Below are 26670 nucleotides of genomic sequence, written 5' to 3'. Positions count from 1 at the left end.
ATTTGTTTGTCAAACTATATACGTATTTGGTGGATAATAAGTTTGAATCTAATATATATATATATATATATATATATATATATATATATATATATATATATATATATATATATATAAAATCCAATGAAGCTGTTAAACCTTTACTATGTTCATCTTTTTTATCCTGGAAATGGACATTTAAATGACAGGTGGGGACTGGCATAACCCTCTGTTAAGTAGAGAATTATATTGGCAAATACAGCTTGAATCTAATAAGATACCAGGGGTAAATAAAAATATGTCAATTGTGAGTATTTTAAAACAAAATATCAGTAATATATCTGGCGGATGAGTGAGTCTTTTACACATGATCATTTGAAACAGTGTATTTATTTCATGCTTTTGGTTGAATGTAATTATTCTGAAGAGATTTTCTCTAAGTAAAATGGTAGCACTAAATAAATTCAAGTCCTTTGAAAAAATTCAGGTGTTTTTGTTCTTTTTAGTTTGAAAGCATCTCAGAATTTGAGCAGTGGATGAATTTTCATATTTCCAAAATGGCTTATATGCCTTTTGCAAGATATCTGAAAGTTTATTATTTTAGTCTGGTAGCAGTTAGGGGAGAAGTAAATCTTTATCAGCTTGCATGTGAGATTATTTTGTATTATGACTGTTGAAATATGCCTTGAAAATAATTAAACAAATATGTATACTGGCCATGCCTGGGTAATATAAGGTATGAATTAAGCACTGGAAGTCAGAATATGCAATACAAAAAGTAAGTGCTATAAGAATTCAGTGTCATCTTACCAGATAAAAAAATACACTATTTGCCTTATAGAGAACATACTCTTTAGCAGTGTTGTTAATCTAATGAAGCTTTATAATACCTTTTGACCCAGATCATGGCTGGAAAGAATCTTAGGATCAGAACAACCACTCAACAAATAAAATATGTTGCACACAGTACATGAACCCAGTCAGGCTATGAACTCATGTATTCATCAAATGTGTACTTGTAACTGTTGCACTTCTACATGTTGCTAAACTAGGTTAACATTATGGCACATGCAGTCAAGTCTCTCAACAGCATGCATTGTTATGACTCTGTCATAGTCCATGTTGGCGTGAATGACGTGAGATGTACCTCCCTGGACTATATGAAGAGACATGATCCAGCTTGCTGAATATGTGTCCCAGGCAGGTATGTCACTAGCCTTAAGCAGCATTCTACCGTCACCCAGAATGATGCAGCAATACAAACAGAAATTTATTGACTTTATCAATTGGCTTAGTTTCTGGTGTAATTCCAGGGGGATCCAGTACCTGACAGCCTGGGAAGACATGATTGACAGACCACTATGTTTTGCCAGGGATGGCCTGCATCTGTCAGCCTTGGACATCAGGCTTCTGGCAAAAGCTCTTGCCTCACCATAGTGCCTTTTTGAGACAATGCTATTAAGTCAAAACTACCAACATAAAAATTTTATCAAAATGCAAATTAAAGGTCATGCTGCTAAACTGCACTCATTACAAGCATTCTTAACCCCTTTTTAACCCTAGAAGATGCTGACATTTGTGCAGTCACAGAAACCTGGTTGAAAGCTGCAGAAAGCACCCCAGCCATACCACGTTACTCATCCTATCATGCATTCAGTACCCAAGCCCTGGGCAGCAAAGCAAAAGGAGGTGGGGTAGCAATATATATTAAAGACATACATACATCCAGGCTGGTCAAACAGTATGATGTGCAGGCGACACTACAGGTGCAGTTAACCATTGACAAGACCCCCATTCAAATTATAGCTAGCTGCAGGCCCTCAACTTTGACTCAAGATGCCCACTCCACCTATCTTGACCTCTTCGAATCTATCAAGATTCAACCCTTTACCCTGATCCTGGATGACTTTAACTACCTAACCATAGAGTGGAAGACAAAACACAAATGACCAGAGATTCCTTGATTTCGTCAATGCAAATGCCTTAGATCAGCTGGTTGACGCACCCACAAGAGGTGATAATATCTTGGACGTGGTATTAACCAACATGAGTAATCACTGCAACATCCCTACAGTGTCATCCTCCCTAGTAAGATCCGACCACAAAGAGGTTGCTTTCAAAGTCACCATCTCCCCTGAACCCGCCCCCCCCATCTAGGGTCAAACAAAAAAACTTCTCCAAAGATGATTAAAACCCCCTGAAAGAAGATATAAACAGCTTCACAGCCCCCTCCCCCTCCATAGGAACTGGCACATATGTGCAAGCCTACACTAAAGTACTATACAAGCATTTATATAGCTATATGAAATTGGGAATACCCAACAGGGCAGAATTCTCCTCCTCAAGGAAAAGTAAACCTGTGTGGTGGACATCTGCCATAAATAAACTATATTAAAATAAAAAAAAACTGCTCCCCAGGACCAAGAAGGAGCACGTGCCTAATTGGAAGCAATCTCTCCTTAGCCTACACAAGCAAATAGGAGCACTAGTGAAATCCTACAAAGCAAAGTTTGACTCCAAACTGCCCACATCTACTAAAGACAATCATAAGGCCTTCTTCACATATGTTCGCAATCATAAAGGAAGAACTCAGATCTGCTCAGAACTGGTGGTCAAGGACACCACATATACAAACTCTGTAGATATAGCCAGCCTGCTGGCAGACAGGTTCAGTGAAAACTTTAACCCCCTCTGTCCCCTACATCAGTAAATCAGGACAGCCCCACCACCTTCCCCCCTCCCCTTATCTCTAGGGAGCAAGTCATCACTGCCCTCTCAAAGGCATAAAATACAGTCTCCATGGGGCCTGAAAACATCCCAGGCTGCATCCTACATGAACTCAGGCAGGAACTTAGAGCACCATTAGCCATCTTATTCAGTTAAAGCCTGAATACCAGCTTCATCCTAGCTGAGTGGAGGACAGCCATGGTCATCCTTTTGCACAAAGGTGGAGTGTCCACTGATCCAGGAAATTATAGGCCCATCAGTCTAACTAGCCTGAGCTGCAAGGCCATGGAATGGATTGGCATGGACCTCATTAACAAGGATATTGGCAACTTCCAAACACTTGATCCCCCACAGTTTGGTTTCGTCAAGGGGAGGTCATGCCTGTTAAATTTGGTCAACTTCTTTGAGACAGTCTCCAAAGCCATGGATGAGGGGAAGGTGGTGCACACAGTCTACCTTGACCTGGCCAAAGCCATCAATAGCATTCCCACTTGGGGTATAATAGGTAAACTCTCTCAACTAGGCATCAGTCCGTATGTTATCAGATGGATAGCAAACTGGCTCACAGAGAACCCATCTAGTCAAAATAAGGGAAGCCACCTCAAACAGTAGACCCATAATGAGCGGTGTACCCCAGGGATCGGTCTTGTGACCTCTGTTGTTTGGGGTACACTTTTCTGAGGTGCAGACCAAAACCAGTGGGCTATGGCTGACCATGTTTGCAGATGGCTGCAAGCTGGGCACTGTCATCAATTCCCCTAGTGATGTGGACATCCTGCAAGAGGGTCTCACCCAAACAAATGACTGGTGCCAGAACCATGGCGTCAAACTGAATGGCAAAAAATGCATCATTATCCCCTTTGGGGAGAGTGATGTCCCCACAAATGATCACATTAATAACAAGGTTCTAAGCACACAATCAGTCATGAGGGACTTGGGCACCCAGGTTGATAGCAAATTGACTTTTGACCACCATATTGCCTTCGTTGTATGGAAAGTGTTTTGCATGGCTCACCTCATTCGTAAGAATATCTCATCCAGGAACAAGGAGGTCATAGCATCCCTGTATTCTTCCCTTATAAGGCCCATTATTGAGTACAGTGCCCCTTTCGGCATGTACCTCACAAAGCACATGCAGCAGCTAGAGAAACCACAGAGGTTACTCACCAGGAGAATCCAGAGCCTCAAAAATATACCCTACACAGATAGGCTAGGTGACCTGTCCCTCTACTCAGTCTCATGCAGACTCCTCAGAGGTGACCTGTGTCTGGCATACAAAGCATTCTCAGACCTTGTTTGATGGGACTGCTTCATATCCAAAAGTCAAGCTTCACTCGAGTAACCCGCATGCGTGACACCAACCTAGTTTTTTTTCAGTGTGACCTTCTAACTCTTTGTTTTAATTTGTTATTTGGAATATTTTGCAGTCACCCTAATGATAATGGACATCAGCTGGGTATAACAACCCTGTGTTTATTATGCTTAGTTAAACACTCTGCTTATGCTATGGTGATGAGGTCATAACAAGGCTGAAATATGCATGCCCATAGCTAGTGGGGTTTGGCTTTATTGGCCTGATATTGTCCATTAAAACGACTTCAAATGTAAAAGTCATGGGCAATCAGAATCGCCATATAGCTGAAACACCTGATATTCATAAGGGTCATTTGCATATATCCCATGTGCCTCTGTTACAGGAGGTTTTAGAGGTCACTCATTGGAAGTTCTAGCTTTGCTCGAGTTTTCATTTAGCACTATCTAATACCACATCCTAACACTAATACCATATCCTAACACTATCTAATACCATACCCTAGCACTAACACCACATCCTAACACTATCTAATACCGTATCCTAACACTAACACCACATCCTAACACTATCTAATACCATATCCTAGCACTATCTAATACCACATCCTAACACTAATACCATATCATAACACTATCTAATACCATATCATAGCACTAACACCACATCCTAACACTATCTAATACCATATCTTAGCAATAACACCATATCCTAACACTATCTAATACCATATCCTAGAACTCTCTAATACCATATCCTAACACTATCTAATACCATATCATAGCACTAACACCACATCCTAACACTATCTAATACCATATCGTAGCACTAACACCGCATCCTAACACTATCTAATGCCATATCTTAGCAATAATACCATATCCTAACACTATCTAATACCATATCCTAGCAATAACACCATATCCTAACACTATCTAATACCATATCATAGTCTGTGACATCAATAGGAGTTGTTGGTGGGACAGGATTGTGTCTCAGAGACTCCCCCTTCTGTGGAATAGACTCCCTTTCCATGTTAAGCAGAGCACTTCATTAACCCTTTCTAGGCACAACCTGGATAACTGGATGGGAACAGAAAATACACCCCTGGGATTCCACCTGTGTCCCTGCTGGACAGGGTCATTGGGTGCTGACTTGTTGGAACATGGGCTACATTCTTGACTAGGCTTATAAGGGGCTCAGGGCCAATAGCCTAGTATCTTCCTATGATCCCATAATTGCATAAAGAAGGAAAATCTACTGGGTAATAGTTTACCTCACTACAAATTTATAACATGACCCAAGCATATCTTATTCTAGATGCAACGTGAATGATTCATGTTAAATGACCTTTTAGGACTGGACTAATGTTTCAATGGAGTTTTTCCTAAGATAGCATTATAAGTAGCAGGTGTTCTAATGACCCAGCACTTCATTTTGTGCAGTGCGAGGTCTTACCTGAATTCAATCTATTTTTTTTTTTAATTCCAAATGTGCATTCTTATAGATCTTATCAACATTGCGCCATTGTTGGTGTCCAGTTTTCAGCCTCCTTAATACCTTCAGTTTGTAGTACCATTTTATTTTTTTACTGGAGTTTTTAAGCCCCAAACAGTACTACTGGGTTGGGTTACAGCGATCACTGTTATTGGTCAGAAGTAGCTGCAACTGTGACATACTTTAATCCTTGATTACCTCTCTTGTGAAAGTTGCCTACTTATCTTTTAACCTCCTATAACTGATCATTTCCTTGGCTATATTATTTGCATTCTTTTTTTTCTGTTTAGGGTAACACACTTTATGGGAAAAGAGGATTTCCTGCTTGCTTTGAGGAATGCTGTACTTTTCAAGTCTGGAAAGATGATATGGGTGCAAGGTGATGCAGGATATGGAAAAAGCTCAGTGATGGCAAAGGCTGCATTATCTGCTGTTGACTGGATACCTGGGTAAGAGTCTCTCTCATTTTTCATCTGGAGTATATCCCATAGTGCTGGCAGAGGTTCTTGCATTCACTGGAGTATGTTATTTGAGGGGTGAGTGCCAAAGCTAAAAATAGTACTGCCTTACTCTCCTCTCAAACTCTTAACACAAAAAATATGGACTAAAATAGTGGGGGGACAAAGACCCAAAAAGAGGGACAGATTTTAAATATTGTTCTTATAAACTTAAGAAGTTGCTGGAACATGTTGTGTTAACACTTATTTTCTGCAGGATATGAAGTGTAAAACTTAGATATGTGTCGTTATATAGTGACGTCTATCCTCAGCAATTTGTCAGAAAACCACAAATTTTTTGAGGAGCAGACCAAAAATATGAGGCACAGATCTGGACATTCTGAGAAAGTCTGTACAGTTGAGAACTGTCATAAGGAATGTTAAAACACTCTGACAGACAGTAGTGTCACTAATCTGGGCAAATATAAGCTTTATAAAGGTAGCATATCCATCTGAAATGCAGTGGCAAGAAAGGTTACTCATGGCCATTTGGTAAATAAACAGAGAAACCAGGAGCAAGCCCTGGTTTGTGTTTTTCTGTTTATTAATATACCAGATGCTCTTCTTGAGTAGATTATTGCATTGTAATACTAATTGCAGGTGGGGGACTTTTGCTGAACTTGAAGAAGCCAGTTAATGAGATGTCTCTTCATGGGAGTTGTCCTGCATATAACTGCTATGTCATGTTTTGCTCTAGGTCAGTTGAGACTCCTTGTTATCCTTGGCAGTCTGGTTAGTCCATACAATTACATGAAGCTTAACATCTATGACTACAAACTGGATTTTTCCCCTTCATCCATACTTATTGTTTAAAACTGATAGCATTTCATGCCTACACTTTTTTGTGCTGTTTATAATCAGGGAAATAAACAGCAAAGGTACAGTGAGACTTAATTTACAATAAAAATATGCACTTTCTTGTCAATATATCACAATATGCATCCCGATATAGCCTCAGTATTTGACAAATATACTGATAGCCTATATTTTACAAAACTCTTCTTGTTAATGAAAACAAATGTAACTGCTTCTGAGACACTGATCAACTAACCACTTTGCTTTCCTCGTGTAACTAGATTTATTGCTGTACTTCTGTTGTTTCACTAATTATGCTCAGCTGTAGTTACAAATCATCCTCAGTCCCCATTTTTTCCCAATTTTCTACATAGGGTCAAGGTGCTGTGTCAACTCCTGCCATGTCTCTTAGTCTCCTACCTTTTTTTACTGTCATGGCTGATTGTTGCAGGTCTTGTTTCACATAGTCCTTTCATCTCTTTGCTGCATGCCATAATTTCCTCTTGCCTTCTTCCTGCCTGTCCCAAATCTTCTTCATCAAATTATCTTCTGCTTTTCTTCACATGCGCCCAAACCACTGTAATCTGCTGTCTTTGACTTTCTCCACAATCAGAGCTACTTAGGTGTCTGCTCTGAAGTCTTCATTTATTTGTTGTTCCTACTGTGTGCATCCTGCCACCTGTTTCAAGTACTTCTTCTCCTCAGGTCATAGCTGGAAAGAGTCAACAGACCAGTCCATTTACCTAGTGAATAAATAGTAAATAAATAATAAATAACATCTAGCTTCCTCAGCTGCTCTGCCTTTACTGGCCAGGTTTCTGTACCATACAGTAGCACTAGTTTCAGCACTGTTTTGTACACTTCTTTTTCAGCGTCTTTGCCATTCTTCACTACACCTGACACTCTATGCCAGTTGGACGCAACTCCTCTGATTCTAGCTTTGATCTTCTGATTCAGACTTCCCTTCTCCTCAACCACCTCCCAGGTACTTGAAGCTGTTAACTTGCTCCACTATTTTCATCTTCTTATTTTCCCCATTTGCTGCCATTGCTACTGTCATAACTGTTACCAGTTTCATTTCATGTGCTGTCTCATTCCCCTGTTCTTTGCTGAAGTTCTTGTTCAGAGTCTGCCTGTAAGGCCACATCGTTTGCATACAGCAGACTTGTTGATCTGTCCCTTCTGACCCATTTGCTAATGTAGTCTATCACCACTATGAAAAGCAGAGCTGAACCACAGTGCACACCTGCTCCCACTTGGAACCCCTGTCCAAGTCCATACTTGTATAATTAGGTCCTTCTACATAGCCTGCACTAAATATTCCAGTATTTCAGGGATTTCAAAGCATTGTAGGACTGTCCAAATCAGCTGTCTTGGGACCTTGTCATAGGCTTTCTCCAAGTCTAGGAATTTCCAGTTGGACTCTTTCACCATCTCTAGTTTCTTCTCAACTGTCTGTCTCACTGTAGACATCTGGTTGGTTGTGCTGCATCCTGGTCTCAATCTCCACTGATCCCATGCCATCTTAGTTTCCACTTCTGTAAGTATTTGTTTATCAGTCACCCTATCCAGAACTTTCATACAGTATTTCAGGAGTTTGATACATCTATACCTTCCACAGCTGTGAATGTTCTTTTCATTCTTGCACACAATACTCACAAATGTTTTCTGTTGCACTTACTGTACTGATGTATATCAGTTTATGTTCTGTGCCAATGTCAGCCAACATTTGTACTTGTCTGCATCTTTGTTTCTGCAATGCTATTTCTGTTGTTATTGTTGCTTTACTACTATTTTATTAGATATTTTTTCTTACAATTTGCATGTGTACTTTGATGGCCTGGGTCATAGCTGAAAAGTGTTCTTGGACCAGCTCACTTACCAGAAATTAAAAAAAAATAAATAAATGAAATGTATAAATTACTAAAACATGGAGGCTTGGTAGTGTAAATTCATAATGCAAACCATCTACAATATTGCCTATGTCAACTTGTACTGTTATTTTTATTTCTATAGTTTACATTACTATGAACAGTTTCTTTGTGTGTAGCCACTGACATTTGTTTCTTATTATATTACTATCTCAGTACTGGCAGATGGTATCTTTTCACATTTCAGAATTCAGTGCCGATTATCCAATTAAACCTGCTTTAATTAGGCATTCATTTGTTCGTATATTTCCAGACTGGATGCTACCAATTTGACCCCAGACTTGCAATCATGCAAAAAAGAAGCTCTCTTTCAGCTTTTCCTTTTGTACCCCTCCAGTTACCATCAGGCAGGTATCACTTAACTTGCATATCGTACTACAGAACTCAGCAGGGAGAGCCAGTTGATTGAATCCCAACATCTTTATTAGCACCTCTACTTACATGTGGAGTGTTACTGGAGAGCAATGTACTTACACGTTAGTGACATTTTAAATCGTATAGTAAAGAAAAATATGACACCAACCTGCAATCTCAGTCTCTTCCTATGTGGATTTGGTAAATGATCCAGTATGCACTTCAGTAATTTATGTCAGCATTTCATAGGATGTTGCACCACTAAAACCAGTCCTAGCAAGGCAGGCTGTTTAATCTATACAATACATAATGTAGCAGTTACAGATTTCAACCAACCCTGGTTTAGACTAATACATCACACCAAACGTTGATAGGATTTATAGGTTATTGATCCTTGTATCACCTTAAAAGGGTTTGTTCCCTGACTTAAATTAGCATCCAAACCTCTGCATTAATTTCTTCCAAAGCTGTATTTTGAAAACTGAAATGGTTTTTGGTTAAGTGTTGGCCATGGTAGCTGAACCCCAATCAAATATGTATTGCCTATTGGGATCAGTCAATGTGCTCAGACCCATATCCAGTATATCAACTCCATCATTGACAGACAATCCATTTTTCTTTGCTGATATCAATGTACTATGTAAGCTATGTCTTCAACAATGGTCCATAAAAAGTTGGTAAGTCTAGCACTGCATTTTATTCTCACTTCTAAACTGAAGAAATACAAATGACCTTACAGCGCTGTTTTCTAAGAACAACCAGAGACTATATAATATTTGGCAACGGCCAACAGGAAAGGATAAAATATCCATTTTAATCTTCTGCAAAAGCTTGTACCAGTGTCCTATGGTTACATCATTTGAACCTAAATGAATAACAGATCAGGCTTATTGCTTACATTGGACTGATACATAACAAAGGTAATATATCATTCTCTTAGATTTCATTTTAATAAGTACTGACTCCAGACCTTTTGACCTAATGGTGTAGCCAAGCTTCAAGTACTGTCCGAAAATTCCCTACAAAATATAAAAATCCCTGTTATTCCAGATGTGCTTGTAACTCGTTTAGCATAGAACAGATTAATTAAAATAAGGAATATTTTTATTTGTTTAGTTATTTTATTTTTGTTGACATTTAAAGTCTGACTGGAATAGATACCCTTTTTTTCCCTTTTTAAGCAGGGGCCCAGGAAGAAAAGATCCGATCTTCACATACATAGGCAATATATAGTATATCTTCATTTTTCACATTCTATATAATATTTTCATCTTGGTTAGATATACATTTTTGCATACATAATTAGGTGCAATAGATGATTAATGCTAACCTTGTATCATACAATTTGTGACTATAAGAAGATGAGAAAATAAGAGATTACCTGTGTATTTACAAGGCTGTAGCAGATATAAATACAAAGAAAAACAAGGAGAGACAACGACTGACATTTGAATTGAAATTAGAAAGCAGTGGTATGATGAATTTGGATTAAGTAGATATAGATAGTTAAAAAATATAATTAGTTAAATGTTTACAGTAGTAGAGAGAAAGTATAATAATCACCATAAGGGAATTTAGTACAGAGCAGCTATCGTTTTGTCAGAGGTATTGCGCTTGTAGGATCAGAAGTTATCCGCTTGTAGAACAAGAGTAGTGCCAAGGGCCTTGCAGATGCTGCTCTGGCAGACTTCTAAAGCATTTGTTGTTTTCTGTAAGCTTTAACTCTAGTGGGATGGAATTCCACTGTTTTGAGACAGACACAATGAGAATAGAGTGAGTTTTCAGCAGAGTTTTTGAGATAGCCATATCTAGGGCAGGTTTGTTATGGGAGCGGAGTGTTCTGTTATTGCTGTACGGCAGTGATATGCTTCTTAGAGAAGGACAGCTATCTGGCTTGTAAAAAAATTTGTGGGCATTGCTGAGTTGAGAGTTTAGGTTAGCTGATTTGGGAGTTCTCGCTGGTTATGTCCCTTAGGGCTGTGTAATGGTAGGTTTTATGAGATGAATAGGTGACAAATCTGACTGTAAGTTTGGACTTGAGGGTACTTTCTAGATTAATGAAAATAGATGATGCATATAATAGAGATGGGAGTAGGTAGGCTGCTGCTATGGATTTTCTTGTGGATACTGTTAGATATTGATTTGTTCTGTAGGGCCTACTTTTTGTGTGTATTTGTGATAGTTTGGAGAATATGTTGGTTGTGCTTGACTTTTTCATCTAGGAGTACTCCAAGTAATTTGGCTTTTGTTACGGTTTCAACATTTATATTGTCAGACAAGGCAATATGGAAATTGTGTTTTTGAGTATTAAACTGTTTTGGTATAAAGAACATTAGTTTAGTCTTTTTTTTGTATTTAAAAGTAGGTCTGCAGTGACTAGTAAGGGTTTGACAGATGAGAAAGACTCATGAGATTTTCTAGAGGATTTGTAGTGTTGTGACCAGAACAAATGAGGGTTGCGTCATTTGCATACTGAACTACATTTGTTTTTTTGTGGCAGTATGGAGTTTGTTTAGAAATATATTAAACAGAAGTGGGCCCAGTATTAATCCTTGTGGGACTAACTGTCTAACTGTCACAGGAAGGCAAAGAGAAGAATTGTTGTTTTCATTTTATTGATTGTTGCCCATTTGTAAAATAGCTACGAAACCAGGTGAAAGATGATTTAGTAAGACCGGGGGGGGGGGGGCACTGAGAAGATATTGATGGGAAACTGTCAAAAGCCTTTGACATGTCCAGGAAGAGTTCTGATAGTAGGCTACCATTATTTCTGTTATGCCTTGATTGCACTGGTAAAGCTAATAAGAGCAGTAATTGTTCTATGACTGGGGCAGAAGCTGTGTTGGGTCATGGAAAGAAGATTATTTTGGGTAAGATTTGAGGAGCTGGGAGTGGATAGAGTTTTCTAATATTTTTGATGGTGGTGGTAGTATACCTATGGGTCTGTAGTTGAATCGATCAGTTGAATTTCCACTTTTGTGGAGTGGAATTGAGAAAAATTTCTTCCAGATGGCTGGGACATGGTTTTCTGTTATGGATCAATTAATTACTATAGAAACAGGGAAGGTGTGAGCTTCAGAAGTGAGTTTTAGGCACTCTCTTGGTAGGTTGCCTGCTGCTAAGATTGTTGATTTGAATTTTGTAGGCTTTTTTATGGTGCTAGTTGGGGCTGGTTGGAAAGATAAGCATATAGTAATGCTATTAGATGAGCTTGGGGTAGTTAGGATGGTGGGAGAGCTTTTTTAGTAAAAGAGAGTACTGAGTTTATAAAGTGGGAGTTGAACTAAGTGGCTATATTGTCTGATTTGTTACTGGTTGTTGGTATGGGAGTAGTTATTTGACACAGTGTAGTACTTTGTTTATGGAGGACTCATATAGCTTGGGGTTGTTATGGTGTATTGACTGAAGATTGGTGAAGTAATATTTTTTGTACTTATTTATTACATTTTTGCAAGATTTCTTAAGTATCTAAATCGCTGGTAGTTGGGCTGAGTTTTGTTTTTGGACCATATTTTTTGTGCTTTGTCTCTTTGAAGAAGAATTTATCTGGTGCCTTTTGTTAAACAGGCTGCAGGGTTCGAACCGACTCTTCTCCTCATTCTGAATGGTGAGTGGCTGTTGCTTGTCTGGTCAGGATAAAACAGACAAGCGGTTGTGGGTTCAGTTCAAGCAGCTTTATTACACACAAACACATCAGGAATGAGGCTTTGTAACTTAAACTTATAAAGAGACTGACTATCACACTCATACATGTTAACACTCTGGCTGTTCTCTCAAAAAGGCACTGCTGCATACACGTGCTCACTATTTATATGCATGTGCTTACACCTGGGAATGCTTTTTAAAGGTACATACACACGCTCTGTTATACATCCTCCCTCTTTGAAAAATTATTCATATACTAAATGACAGTATTCAATGACATGCAATCAATTTAGAGAAATGATCTTTTGATATGCAGTTATACAGAACTAATTCTTTGACATGGAATCACACAAAATTAGACACACGTAAAACAATCATGTCCAGGTTGATGTGCATTTTACAGTAGGTCTAGAAATATGACCTGATAGTGTAACATAAAAGTCAGAATTGGATCTAGCAATGTGGACTGTCTTCAAGGAATGTTCAACTTTGGGAACAACTCGAACATCATCAGAAACGGGAATGGATAGTGAGACATGTTCTTCGGTATGAACATTGCCAGGGTTGCTCTGAGATCTAGAGTCTGTATCACAGGTACAATTTTGCAATATTGTTTCTGATACAGGAAGAAGATGTCTGTGGTTTCTCCTGTATTTTGTATCCTCAGATTCCACTAAGTAGGATCTTTGCTCCGCACATATACCTCTCACTTGGCCGATACAATCAAAGCCTTTCACCATTTGCATCTTCACTGTCTCTATTTTAATGGATGAAGAAATCTCCTCATTTTATCATAGCTGGACTTCTGAGAAAAATGCTTATTAAAAAGTTGGGCTTTGATTGCTCTGTTGTTTTTAACATTGGGTACCAACAAGCTAGAACAGATAGGCAAGGTTGTTCTGGTTTGCCTAGATAGAAGTCTCTGAGCAGGCAAGCCAAGTAGGTTGTCACAGGGTATATTTTTGAGATTAAGTAAATTCAAGAAGATATTGGTATTATCATGCTTTGACTTCTCTAGTAATTGCTTTGCACTCTGTACTGCATGTTCAGCCAGGCTATTGACTGTGGGTATTCTGGACAACTAGTAACATGGATAAAGGCCCACTCTTTTGCAAATCTCTGAAACAACTGACCGGTAAACTGAGTACTGTTGTCAGAAATAACTTTGTGTGGGCTATAGTAATAACAGCACTAGATGTTAGGTTAGGTAGCAAATCGATCTCAAACCACTTTGAATAAGAGTCTACCGGCACTAAGTAATGTTGACTGTTCAACTCAAATGTCAGTTGCTACTGTTGACCAAGGTAGTTCAGGAATTTGGCTAAGTTGAAGTGGCTTTTTTGCAAATGCAGTTTAGTACTGTTGCACACTGAACAAGAAGAAAGCATTTATCGATGTCTTTCAGTAGAGAAGGCCAAAATACTAGTCCTCTCGCTCTTCTTTTGGTAGAATCGGAACCTGGGTGGCATCGATGTAAAACCTGACTGTGTTCACGTTGTAAGGAAGCAGGAACAATAACTTTTGGATCTTTGAAAATGATACCATCTTCCCTCAGCATCTCATCTCTGTATGGAAAATAAGGTTGTACTTCTGGCGGTACATAGGATTGCTTTGATAGCCATCCTACATTGAAGAAGTGATTGAGCCTTTACAAAACTGGATCAGTCTTTATATAATCTCTTAGCGCATAAAGTCTTGTGGTAGAAAAATTACGCACTTCCATGACATCAAAGTCAAAATTCTCTGCATCAGGTTGTTCCGTAGTAATTCTGGGCAATCTGGATAAGGTATCAGCCAGATAAAGAAGTTTGCCTTTTGTATAGACCATTTTGAAATTATGCTTTTGCAATCTGAGCATCATTCTTTGTAGTCTTGCTGGAGCTGAATGCATAGGCTTCTTGGAAATAGTGACTAGAGGTTGATGATTAGTTTCTGTCTGGGCAGCTCGGCCATAAATATAATCATGGAACTTCGAACATGCGAACACAATTGCCAAGAGTTCCTTCTCAATTTGAGCATACTGCATTTCAGTTTGGGTAAGAGTTCCAGATGCATAGGCAACAGGTCTGCCCTCTTGAAGAATAACTGCACCAAAACTGAACTATGAAGCATCACAGGAAAGAACTACTAGTTTGTGGACATCATAGTATCTCAATGTAAATGGGTTGGCAATTTGCTGTTTGAGGTTATAAAATATTCTCTGGTGTTATTCTAACCATGACCAGGCAACATATTTGTATGTCAGCTCTTTTAAAGGTGTTGATAACTCACTAAAGTCAGGGATAAATTAGCCCAAACAGTTAATCATACCAATTAAATGCTATAGGGCTTGGCCATTGTCTGGAGCTGGCATCTCAAGAATGGCTGCTTGTTTAGATGGGTCTGGTCATAAGCCTGTAATGGTTAATAAATGGCCTACATAAGTAACGTCGGGTAGTCTGAATTTACACCTCAGAGGACTGAGCTTTAAATTCACTTCATCTGCTCTGCCCAGAACTTTCCTGAGGTTTCTGTCATGCTCTGCTTCACCACTGCCTCCAACCAGTAAGTCATCAACTATTGTTGCGCACGGGTAGCCTAGCCTGAAAAAAATTGCTCCACTGCACGCTGAAAGACTTCACTGGCAGAATTTATTCCAAAAGCCATCTTGAGGAATCTGCTTATACCAAATGTGTTCTAAATGTAGTTAGTACTGAAGATTTGCGATCAAGTATTACTTACCAAAATCAAGTCTTTGCATCTAAGACAGAAACAAACAGTGGCATTTGGCATGAGGGTGGCAATCTCCTCAACTGTACTCATAGAATGGTGAGGTCTTTTTAATGCCTTGTTCAAGTTTCTTGGGTCAATGCATATTCTGATTTCATATGAATTTTTCTTATGAGCAGCTATCATAGAAGACATCCACTCAGTTGGGTCTGTGTCTGGACAAAAACACCTTGCTGCACCATTTTGTCTGACTGGACTTTGTCCTGCATAGCTGTTGGAACTCTCCTTGCTGGTCTGACCACTGGACTGACCTGTCGGTTGGCTTTCATGGAGTTCACAACTGGAAGTTTACCTAGTTTGTCAGCGAAAACATCAGCAGACTCTGAGAAAATAGCTTCAGTAAAGCTGGAACTTAGACATGTGCTTACATGATGTACTTCTTTGGTAAAAGAATATAGTTTAATTCTCAAACTGTCTCTGAGACCTAATAATGACTGCACAGGTCTTCTGACTGCATAAAATTGCAAGCTGTAACTTTTCCCAGACGAATAGCATGAAAGCACTATTGAGCCTTTGGTTTGAATCTCTTCACCTCCACAAGCAACAAGCTTTGCACAACTGGCCAAATTAAATTGCTCACCAGTCCTCACTTTAGCAAATGTTTCTGCTGACATTACATTGCACTTTGAACTAGTGTCTACTTTGAGCTCTGCGAGCTTGCCATTGATCAGGACAGTACCAAATACTTCATTCTTTGCCAACAAATCTACTGCATTAACCTTTTTACCAACCAGTGATACACAATCTACATAGAAAGTAGGGTTGTAGCTTTCTACATGATTAACTTGCTTTTTTGAGTGACCTTTCTTAATAACTGAATGAGGCTTGCTTGATTTACAAAACCTTTGAAAGTGGTTCCATTTTTTTACACTTTTGGCATTGCTGATCAAATGCTAAGCACTTCTTTCTTTTAGACTCATGATTGGCCCTGCAGTTATGACAGTTAACAATAAGACTTGACTTGGGTTTTGCTGATTCACCCTTATACTGCACTGAGCATGTCCTTTTTACTGAGCTTGTCTTGGAACTTGCTAGAAAGCTATGGGATTTCCCAGGTAGACCCGCAGGGGGTTGCAGCTGACATGTGCTTAGGCCTGTTTCTGCTTCCCATGTGCTGCATGCTTTCCATGCTTGCTCTAGAGTCTGCTGAAACCATGCTCATATCACTTGCAAGCATACTTGTGTGCCTTTCTATGAGCTCATGGAGTTGCCAAATCTCTATGGCTTTGCTTAACATTAAATCACTGTCATGAAGCAAAATCTTTCTCACTGCAGCACTATTAACATCATACACAAGCCTGTCCTTTATTAACTCATCTTTCAAGTCACCACAGCTGCATGTTTTGGCCTTCTGCTGGTGCATTCTCAAATGAACACTCTCTTTCAATGGCCTCTGATCCATCTAGGTTAAACAAAACTAATGCCCTTGTATGTGCATCTTTGTCAGAAAAAGCTGCTTGTATGAAAATATTCTATTCCTGCTCAAATACTCTCCAGTTTTCTGTTATGTTATGATCAAACATAGGGAGACTGGGTCTGCGAAATGCCACTGCCATATTAACACACAACAGTGAGAGTACTTGAAATTATGTATGAACATACACACACACACATTTTATATATATATATATATATATATATATATATATATATATATATATATAGCCAGAACTTTATGCCAGTACTTGTAATTATGCCCAGTAGCACAACAAATCTCTGTAGCAAAAGAACACTCAAATCACTGTACTTTGTGAAACCACTCCTTATCTGTGTAAGGAAAACTTTGAAATGGCAACACTCTGCGAATAAATGTAAAAGGCACAAGAAACTTTTGAAATGGCTGTACTTTGACTGCACTTTGCAATATAACTGTACTTTGCACACAGCAAACTCTTTGAAATAATTGCACTGTAGTAAAACACACACTCTGCAAACACTTTGCACAGTCTGAGATACTTCAAACAACTCTAGTTATGCCTTGAAATAGCAGTTTGTGCCCAAACACAGTGTTTTACTAAAAAGCATGCAGTCACCTTGCTCTTTAAACTTAATTTGCCCTTTTATTATACTCATTATGCCCTTTTAACCTCGTATCATGCTCATTATACTTTTCCTGTGCCCATTTTACTTTTAACATACTTCTTATGCAAACCAAAGGTAATTCTGCATACCATATGAATATCTCTGCTAGTTTTATCAAATATCCTGGTTTCGAACATTAATGCTTTTTGTGCCTTTTTTTGATTAATAATATGTTTTGTTCTACTCATTTGATTAATAATGCGTTTTGTGCCTTATAAATGCTCAGTTTAATTTTCTTTGCCAAATAAATCATATGTGCAAGTTTTTGTTACCTTAAGTTTGTTTCTTTCCTTTGTTTGTCTGAGCTCCATTTCACTCAACCAGCTTAATCTGCCTTCACCTTCAACTCTGCACCTCATGGCTTGAAGATGTTGCTCTCTCAATCCTGGTTCTGACACCATGTCACTTGTCTGGCCAGAATAAAACAGTCAAGCGGTTGTGGGTTCAGTTCAAGCAGCTTTATTACACACAAACACATCAGGAATGAGGCTTTGTAACTTAAACTTAACTAAACTTATAAACAGACTGACTACCACACTCATACATGTTAGCACTCTGGCTGTTCTCTCAAAATGGCACTGCTGCTTGCACGTGCTCACTATTTATATGCATGTGCTTACATCTGGGAATGCTTCTTAAAGGTACATACACACGCTCTGTTCTACAGTGGCTATTCAGGATATTTAAGAAAGTATTAGGGCAGCCGCGGTGGTGCAGTGGTTAGTGTTGCCGCCTCACAGCAAGAGGTTCTCCAGTTTGATCCTCGGCTGAGGTGCCTTCTGTGCAGAGTCTGCATGTCCTCCCTGTGGTCGTGTGGGTTTCCTCCGGGTGCTCTAGTTTCCTCCCACATCCCAAAGACATGCTGTAGGTGGATCGAACACTCTAAATTGGCCCTAGGCATGAGTATGCATGTGTGCCTTCTGTGGAAGGTTGGGCGTCGGGCTGGCACCTTGACACTGTAAAACCCCACTGCCAATCAATGAGCAGATGGGTGATCCGCTGTGGCGACCCCTAACCGGGAAAAGCTGGAAGAAGAAGAAGAAGATTATTAAAATGGGTTACAACATCATTTAGTGGCATGATCTTTAGAATATTCAAGTTGTAGAGTTTGATTATGGAGGTGAAATCACTTGAGTTAAAGTATTTTTGTTGTGTACCTATTTATAGGATTCCTCTTTGCATATGTTGGGATGGTTGAATTAAAGTATTTTATATTTCTCACCTGTTTGTATGCTACTTGTTTGCATATGTTGGGAATGGTTTCTGACACCATATGGTTAGTACATGGTCACTAATACTGTCAGCAAGGCAGCCAGGGGATTTTATGTTATTTGGTTTGTTTTGTATGAATCCAGTCTAAGATGGATTCCTTGTTTATTTGTTTATATATCCTGAATATATCTTTTATTATTTGTAATAAACCAAACAGATTCATTGGTAGGCTGTTTGTTTCTTTAGGGCCCCAGTTTATGTTAAGGTCACTCATTATAATGGCTCCATGAGGTATATAGCAATATACCCTATGGAGCCATTATAATGGGTGATCTTAACATAAATATACCCCATGGAGACACAAACACCCTACCAAATAGATTAATTGGTAGGGTGTTTGTGTCTTTAGGGCCCCAGTTTATGTTAAGGTCACCCAATATAATGGCTTCATGGGGTATATTGCTATGTAGCTAGCACAAAATGTATTCTGCTATGTTACTATAGTAAAGCCTGATGATGCAGATTGCTTTTCTACTGTTAAGTATGAGAAGTGCCATGAGGTATTCTGCATTGTTAAATGTGGGTAAAGGCTAAGATCCTGGGAGTTTTTGTATGTGATTGTTACTCCTCTACCTCGTTTGTATGTTCTGTCAAGTCTGAAAATGTTATAACTTGGAGGTTGTATTTCATTATCTTTTATGTGAGGTTTTAGCCAGGTTTGTGAGTACAGCTTTATCAGGATTGGAAAATGATAGGCATGCTTGGAATTTTTGAAGTTTATTGTTCATTGCTTGGAATTTTTGGGGTTTATTGCACATTTTAAATATGTTACTGAAAAATTTACCTAATTATTCAAAAACATGGCTCTGTAGCTGAGGTGGTTATTAAAGATACTGTGGCATTATCAAAAACAAGTGGCTTTTTTTACTAAAATAATATATTGAAACACAACAATATGATTAATAAATAACATATACATAACATGTTTACAAATCTTTTTATTTTAATGCAGTCTAGTCATACCCGTCAAATGATTTTTCAGCCGATAAAATACCTTTTCATCTCACATTTTGATCATAACCAAATACTTTTTACATCTGTGAATATTTTTTCCTATTCAGTTCTTATTATACCGTAGACACCCACATCATTCAATACTGTTTTCATATACTACATATGTCTTCATTTTTGTTTTTTTTTCAGCGCATCATTATCTTTGTAATACCTAAATACAAAGATTCTTTTTAACAAATGTTACATATTCATTCAATTCACACTGCCATGTTTCTTCAGTTTACTTCCATTTCTCATTATCACAGTATCTTTCAGTCACTACTTCATATTTCATTTAACTTTTAACAAAAGGTTTTACATAAAGAAACGTCATAACAAATCCCATAACTTTTATCTATTTTTTTTACTTTTGATTGTCTTATACTTTCTTTTCTAAAATATTTTGCCTTTCAAATTTTCAGTATCCTCAAATTGTTTCCTTTATTTTTATTCACCCTCATATTTAATTTTATTTCTTAATGTTTTGAACATCTATTGAATATCTTAATTCCATCAGTCTTTTGTCATATCTTACCTATTCTCCAGATGTCACATGCTTCATTAAATTTGTCCTTCAACTAACTTCCTAGTTGATTACATTCTGTTAATAATATTTATTCTAAAATATACTATTCATAGAGAAGCAAAATAAACAAATGGTTGCATTATGCCCACTCTACCATGATTATTTATTGTCTGAATAATAACATGCCCCAGGATTCAGTAAAGCTTACACAGAGCTAAACACCGTGTAAGAATAGTGGCATGGCTCGAACACGGAGTTTGGAGCCTGTGCGATCCAGTAAACAAGGCTGGGGGCATGCACGAGCCTCCCAGCACTATTCTAACACCAACACAATGGAATAATGCTAATCACCTCAGCCAGTGACCAGAAATATGACTGTTGGCATGCAACAGTGTTTCAAAATTATAAAAATCAAAAATTTTTTTGGCTGATTTCAGCCATTTAAGCGGAGGGCAGTGGTGCGCAAACGCGATTGTGCAGAAAATAAAAAAAATGTAAAAAGACAAATTTATGTGAAATATGAATTTTGCTATTATAAGGAGCAGCAGGCAGACTCATAGCAATAACAGATAACAGTAGTAGCTAAGGACATAGGTTCCGGTGTGGTGGTGTAACAAGGGACTAAGGCAGTGGGGTATGTAAATGAGCTAAATTTATTGAATAGCAAAATGGGAGACAATGTCTATGGTTACCTAACCATGCAGGAGCTGTAATGTGGTGGTGTAAGCAGAAGAAACAGCTGACATGAAAACGGGGTGTGTCATGCATGGTGTAAGCACATTGGAGCTCCGCGGCTTCTGTTTGTGCTCAGCTAAGCACAGCTAAGCAAGGGGGTGTGTCTGAGGCTGCTTAGTTGAGCTTAGCTCCTTCAAGAACTAATGCCCAGGGGAGGGCCTTTTCTGCTCAGCAATGTTTACACTAGCTAAAACAGTTTGCATGGAGAGCTGTGGAGCTTAAACAGAGCAGAAATAGAGAAAAAAAAGGAAATAGCAGAATAAAGAAAATGAACTACAAATCACTTATACAGACTCTGCCACTCACAGTGGCCCATTCAAACCCCTCAGTAATATAGCTGGCAGGTGGAATGTATCATAGTCAGCCAATCACACAGGCAGCATCTGCAGCACACTAGTATAAAATATGCAAACACCCTTCAGCCTGGTTTTCCCACAAATTCTGCACCACTGGAGTACACATTTTGGAATTTTAACTGACAAAATGTTATGAGCTGCTGCTGCTTTGCTACATCTGTACATGCTACAGACTGAGGGCAGTGATGAGGATGATGCTGACAACCGTCCCAGACCAAGGAGGAGAAGAGTCTTCAGACCCAGGGTAACCTTTCTGGGCCTACATGAGCTGGGGACAGTGGAGCACTACAGGGTGGATAGGGACATATTACAGCAACTCATCCACCTGTGCCGGCCTCACCTCAGACCCCGAGCCAACAGAGGGGAACCCATTCCAGTTGAAACAAAGGTATGTGTAGCCTTAAGAATACTAACTACAGGTACTTTCCAAAGACCTACTGGGGATATCATGGGGGTTTCACAGGCATCTGCACCCAGGGTAGTCCACCGCTTCCTGGATGTCATGCAAAGACATGGTGGTGAGCACATATATTTCCCCAGCACCCCTGAGGAGAGGACCAGCAGTATGCATCTCTTCCACTATGCAGCAGACTACCCAGAAGTACTGGGTGCCATAGACTATATGCACTTCCATACCAAGGCATCACCCAGTGAAGAGGGTAGAGTCTATGTAAACCGCAAGGGCTTTCACTCCATCAACTGCCAGGTCATGTGCAATGCCTAGGGCATTATCATGAATGTGTGTGCTGGTAGCCATGGTAGTTATCACGACTACCACATCTGTCATGCCTCACAGCTCTACCAGGCATTTTCCAGGGGGGGAACATCCTGTATGGCCATCTGTTGGGGGATACTGGCTGTGCACTGGAGCCATGGATGATGACACCCATCAGAAATGCACATACACACACTGAAGAACACCATAATGAGGCAGATGCACAAACCAAGATCATTATAGAGCATGTGTTTGGGATGCTCAAGTCACGGTTCCACTGCCTTGACATATCTGGTGAAGCCCTGCAGTACTCTCCAGCCACATGTGCACACATGTTCTTAGTATGTACCATGCTACACAATATGATCCTGCAGAAACAGCTGTAGCAGGAACATCACAGGGAAGGGCCACACAACTCCCCACCATTGCCAAGGTCCCCACAGGCACAGAGGGACTTGAAGGAGGATCCCAATGAGCCTGCTCTTGTAGGCAGACGGAGGCATGCCCAGTATGGCCAGGCCTTGGCAAAGAGGCAACACATAGCACACACAGTGAAACTGTAGGGACCCAGGGACTGACACCTCTCTCTGGCTCACACAGACAGTAAAATGGATGTCACACACATCACACTACCTGTACCTTACCATGTATAGGTTGTGTACAGCATGCTTCTGACAGAGTCAGCTCTCAAGCACCATCCTCACAACTGCTGCAGGCACAAGGTAAGTCAGTTTTCTTAACAATAAATGAATGGAGTAGTACGTTGTGGTAGCATATCTATGGTATTGCTGCATGCATGCATGCAAGGGAATGGGGTGGCATCCGGGGTAGCAGCAGACAACTGACAGCTATGTGGGACAACAGGAAATGTCCACCCAATACTGGCTTCCCCAGAGTATGCAATAGTCCCCTAGGTGACAAATCTCACTGCAGTATATGTGGGGGGATAACTAACTGGGGGGATCATAGGTGACATGCATAGATGTCAATGTGGGGGTCCCATACTCACCCCTCAGCCTCACCCAGCATGTCAGCCATAGAAAAACATAAAGAAATGTCTGGCAAAGGCCCACAAATGGGAACAATGATGAAATATTCCCCTACAGACTTACACAGTGATATCACAGCAGGTCTTGCAGTTGCATTAAGGCTCTGAAGGGTAAGAAGTCTGAAACCCAAATGCCTGCCATTACAATCTAACCTGTGGTCTTTAGTGATATGCCTGTATTCTCCAAGACAAGCACAATACTATGCTAAATGGAACCAAAATGTAAAGACAACATCAGCACAGTCTGTGCAAATATGTACAGTTGACAGGTGTGCCCCCCAACACACCCATGTTCCCATAGAAATGCAGTAACATTAATGTTTGTAGTGGCAACTATTTTGCATGTCAACTACACCTACGGTAGAAGTTGTACACACTGTCCAGATGTCAATATCTGTTACTGCAGGAAAGCTGGACAGGTCAGGGATAGGGGGCCACCCACATATGAATAATGCACAGCTTGGAGTAACCTACACAGTGCCTAGCATACCTCTCAACTGTACAGAGTTTTTGCAGAATGTCCAGAGGTTTGCATCATAATTTTGGTCTGTTTATCATGAAATTGTGGTTTTCTGGGAAATCAATGGCAAATCACAAAATACTAAAGTCAGAAAATAATGACAGATTGTGGTTTCAGACTTCATACCCTTTAAAAAATGCATCATAATGCAAAACCTGTTATTGTATCACTTTTCTAGATTTGTAAGGCCAATAGTTAAAAATGGTCCCTATATTTAGGCCTTTGTCCCCAAATTACTTATGGCTTTGTCCAGATGCCTAGCTCTAAGAAGTTGAGAGGTATGGTGCCTAGTAGGACAGCAGGTACCTGAAGGTCAGTGTACTGTCAGGTTATAAAAAGCTCCCAGCTTACTGTGTCAGCACTGACAACATATCACTGGCCAACATCCATACCCCTGGAATGACAGGTTGTCACAGAAGGAGCACAAGTATGCCTTGTATATCTGTTCCACTTGTCCTAACATTGCATTCACCTGCCAACTATTTTCAAAACAAGAAAGGGTCACGTCAAAACATCAGTGGCAGACAGTGGAGAAGCAGATGTCATACCCATGAGAGAAAGCAAGCAAATACCAAACTGGTCTCCAAACTGTCTATGTTTGGCAGAACAGTATTAACACCCTGGCCCCATGTGTGGGCCTTTGTCTGACTGTCATATATGGGCCTGTTCAGATGTCAGTCTATGACGATTTGACAGCTAGGCCAACATGTAGCCTCATAATAACATAGTAACACAAACTGTCTGAGGACCACAGTAGATGTAGTGGTGCAATGATGGACAACCTGCTAAAAAGGTACACTCAATGGTGTGAAGTCCATAACCTTGTGTGTGATGTTACATCATTTACCCCGCTCACACCAGAATTACAAATACATAACAGCAGCCACTGTGGGCAAAGCTTGTGACTGGACTACAGAAAGACAAAGAGACACACATAAGGGGATGGGGAACCACTGGCCAGACAAATGGAAAATGTGCACACCAGAACAAATTGTGCAGTAACATAGGTGCCCTGCAGTGTATGGAGTCAGTAAACATCATCTGCAAATACACAATACGCACCCACGTAAGTGGAGCTCTGCAACAAAACAAAAACCTAAAGAAAGTACACCTCAGAGGCAAATATACATGAGAACTCCTCAAACCTACACACCACAGACCATGCATAGTCCACACACCAGGGTCTTGCAAACACTAAAGCCTTACCATACACCCGATATGTTACTCATAGAAGACTCCACGGTGAGACACACAGATGTGCCTCTCACCAGGCAGGATAAGGAGAAAGTCACTGTTACTTGTTTGTCAGGTGCCACAATCTGTCATATCACACATGCACTGAAGTCACCCCACAGCAGTTACAGGCATCACTCCAGCCTGGTCCATGGCAGTGTGAACGATGTCAGATGTACCTCCCTGGACTATAGGAATACAGACATGATTCGGCTTGCTGAATATGTGTCCCATGCAGGTATGACCCTAGTCTTAAGCAGCATTCTGCCATCACCCAGAATGATGTCTCAATACAAACAGAAAATGATTGCCAGTAACACTTGGCTCATGTACTGGTGTCATCCCAGGGGGATCCACTACATGGCAGCCTGGGAACATATCATCGACAGACCACGCTGCTTTGCTAGAGGTGGCTTGCATCTGTCTCACTTGGCCGTCAGGCCTCTGGCAAAGGCCCTTGCCTACCCCATAGTGCCTTTCTAGGGAAAGTCATGGGGTCCATGCTACCAACATAAAACACTCAACAAAATGCAAATTAAAGGCCATGCTGCTAAATGCTAAGAGTCTGAACAGGGAAATGCACTAATTGGAAGTAGTCATAACCCTGGAAAATGGTGACATTTGTGCACTCACAGAAACCTGGCCCACAGCAGTGGAGAGAAACCCATCCTTACCTGATCACTCATCCTATCACACATCCAGACCCCAAAGTGTGGGCAGCAAAGCCAAAGGAGGTGGAGTATAAATATATATTAGACACACACACACACCTCCTGGCTGGTTAAACAGTCTGACACACACAAGACACTCATACTGCAGTCAACTGATCCTGGCTGACTTATATTACCCAACCATTGATTGGAAATCCAACCATGCCAGAACAGAAATGCACAGAGATTCCCCCATCTTATCAATGCTACTTCCTTAGGACAGCCACTTGATACTGCCACAAGATGTGATACCTGTGTCGGACTTGGCAGTATCCAACCTGATCAACCACTGCAGCACTCCTACAGTATCATCCACCCTGGCAAGATCCGATAGAAAAGTGGTCTCTCCTGACCCCCCTCTAGCCATGGTAAAAGGAAAATGTCCCACAAGCTGATCACAACCACCAGAAGGATGGTATAAACAGCTGAACAGCCCTCTACCCCACTAGAGGAACAGGGACCAACTTCCAAATGTACACAAAAGTACTATGCCAGCATATTCATACAGATACACAGAATCAGGATACCTGACAGGACAACATCACCATTTTCAAGGGAGAGTAAACCTGTCTGCAAACATCTGCAATAAAGTAACTATATAACAAAAGGGTAACATTGCTCTCCAGGACTGAGAAGGAGCAGGCACACAATTGGAAGTAATCACCCCATTAGCTTGAACAAACAAATAAGAGCACCAGTGAAACCACCTAAAGGCAACTCCATGTCCAAATTGCCCACTTCTAAGACAGATGATCATAAGGCTTTCCTCACATATGTCTGCATTCCCAAAGGAAGATTCCATATCTGTGCAGAACTGGTGGTCAAGGACACCACATACACAAATGCTGTAGATATAGCCAATCTACTGGCTGACAGATTCAGTGGAAATGTCTCCCCTCTGCTCACCTATCAGGAAAGCAGGACATCCCCAGTACATGAAAACCCAAAACCTATCACTAGGGAACAGGGCATCA

General features: G+C 40.1%; 1 protein-coding gene across 1 annotated transcript in view; it reads left to right on the top strand.

The window, feature by feature from the left end:
* Positions 1–26670, top strand: part of LOC122794919 (NACHT and WD repeat domain-containing protein 2-like) — a 1236179-nt gene that overhangs the window by 503022 nt on the left and 706487 nt on the right. The window contains exon 12 of the mRNA XM_044063511.1: positions 5806–5964. Coding sequence (XP_043919446.1) covers positions 5806–5964 — 159 coding nt within the window. The remainder of the gene's footprint in view (positions 1–5805; positions 5965–26670) is intronic.

This window comes from Protopterus annectens, chromosome 2.part1 (assembly GCF_019279795.1).
Source record: "Protopterus annectens isolate FY-2018-M chromosome 2.part1, PAN1.0, whole genome shotgun sequence".
Taxonomy (NCBI): domain Eukaryota; kingdom Metazoa; phylum Chordata; order Ceratodontiformes; family Protopteridae; genus Protopterus; species Protopterus annectens.
Note: the sequence above shows the minus strand (reverse complement) of the source record. Positions and strands in the feature narration are given on the sequence as shown.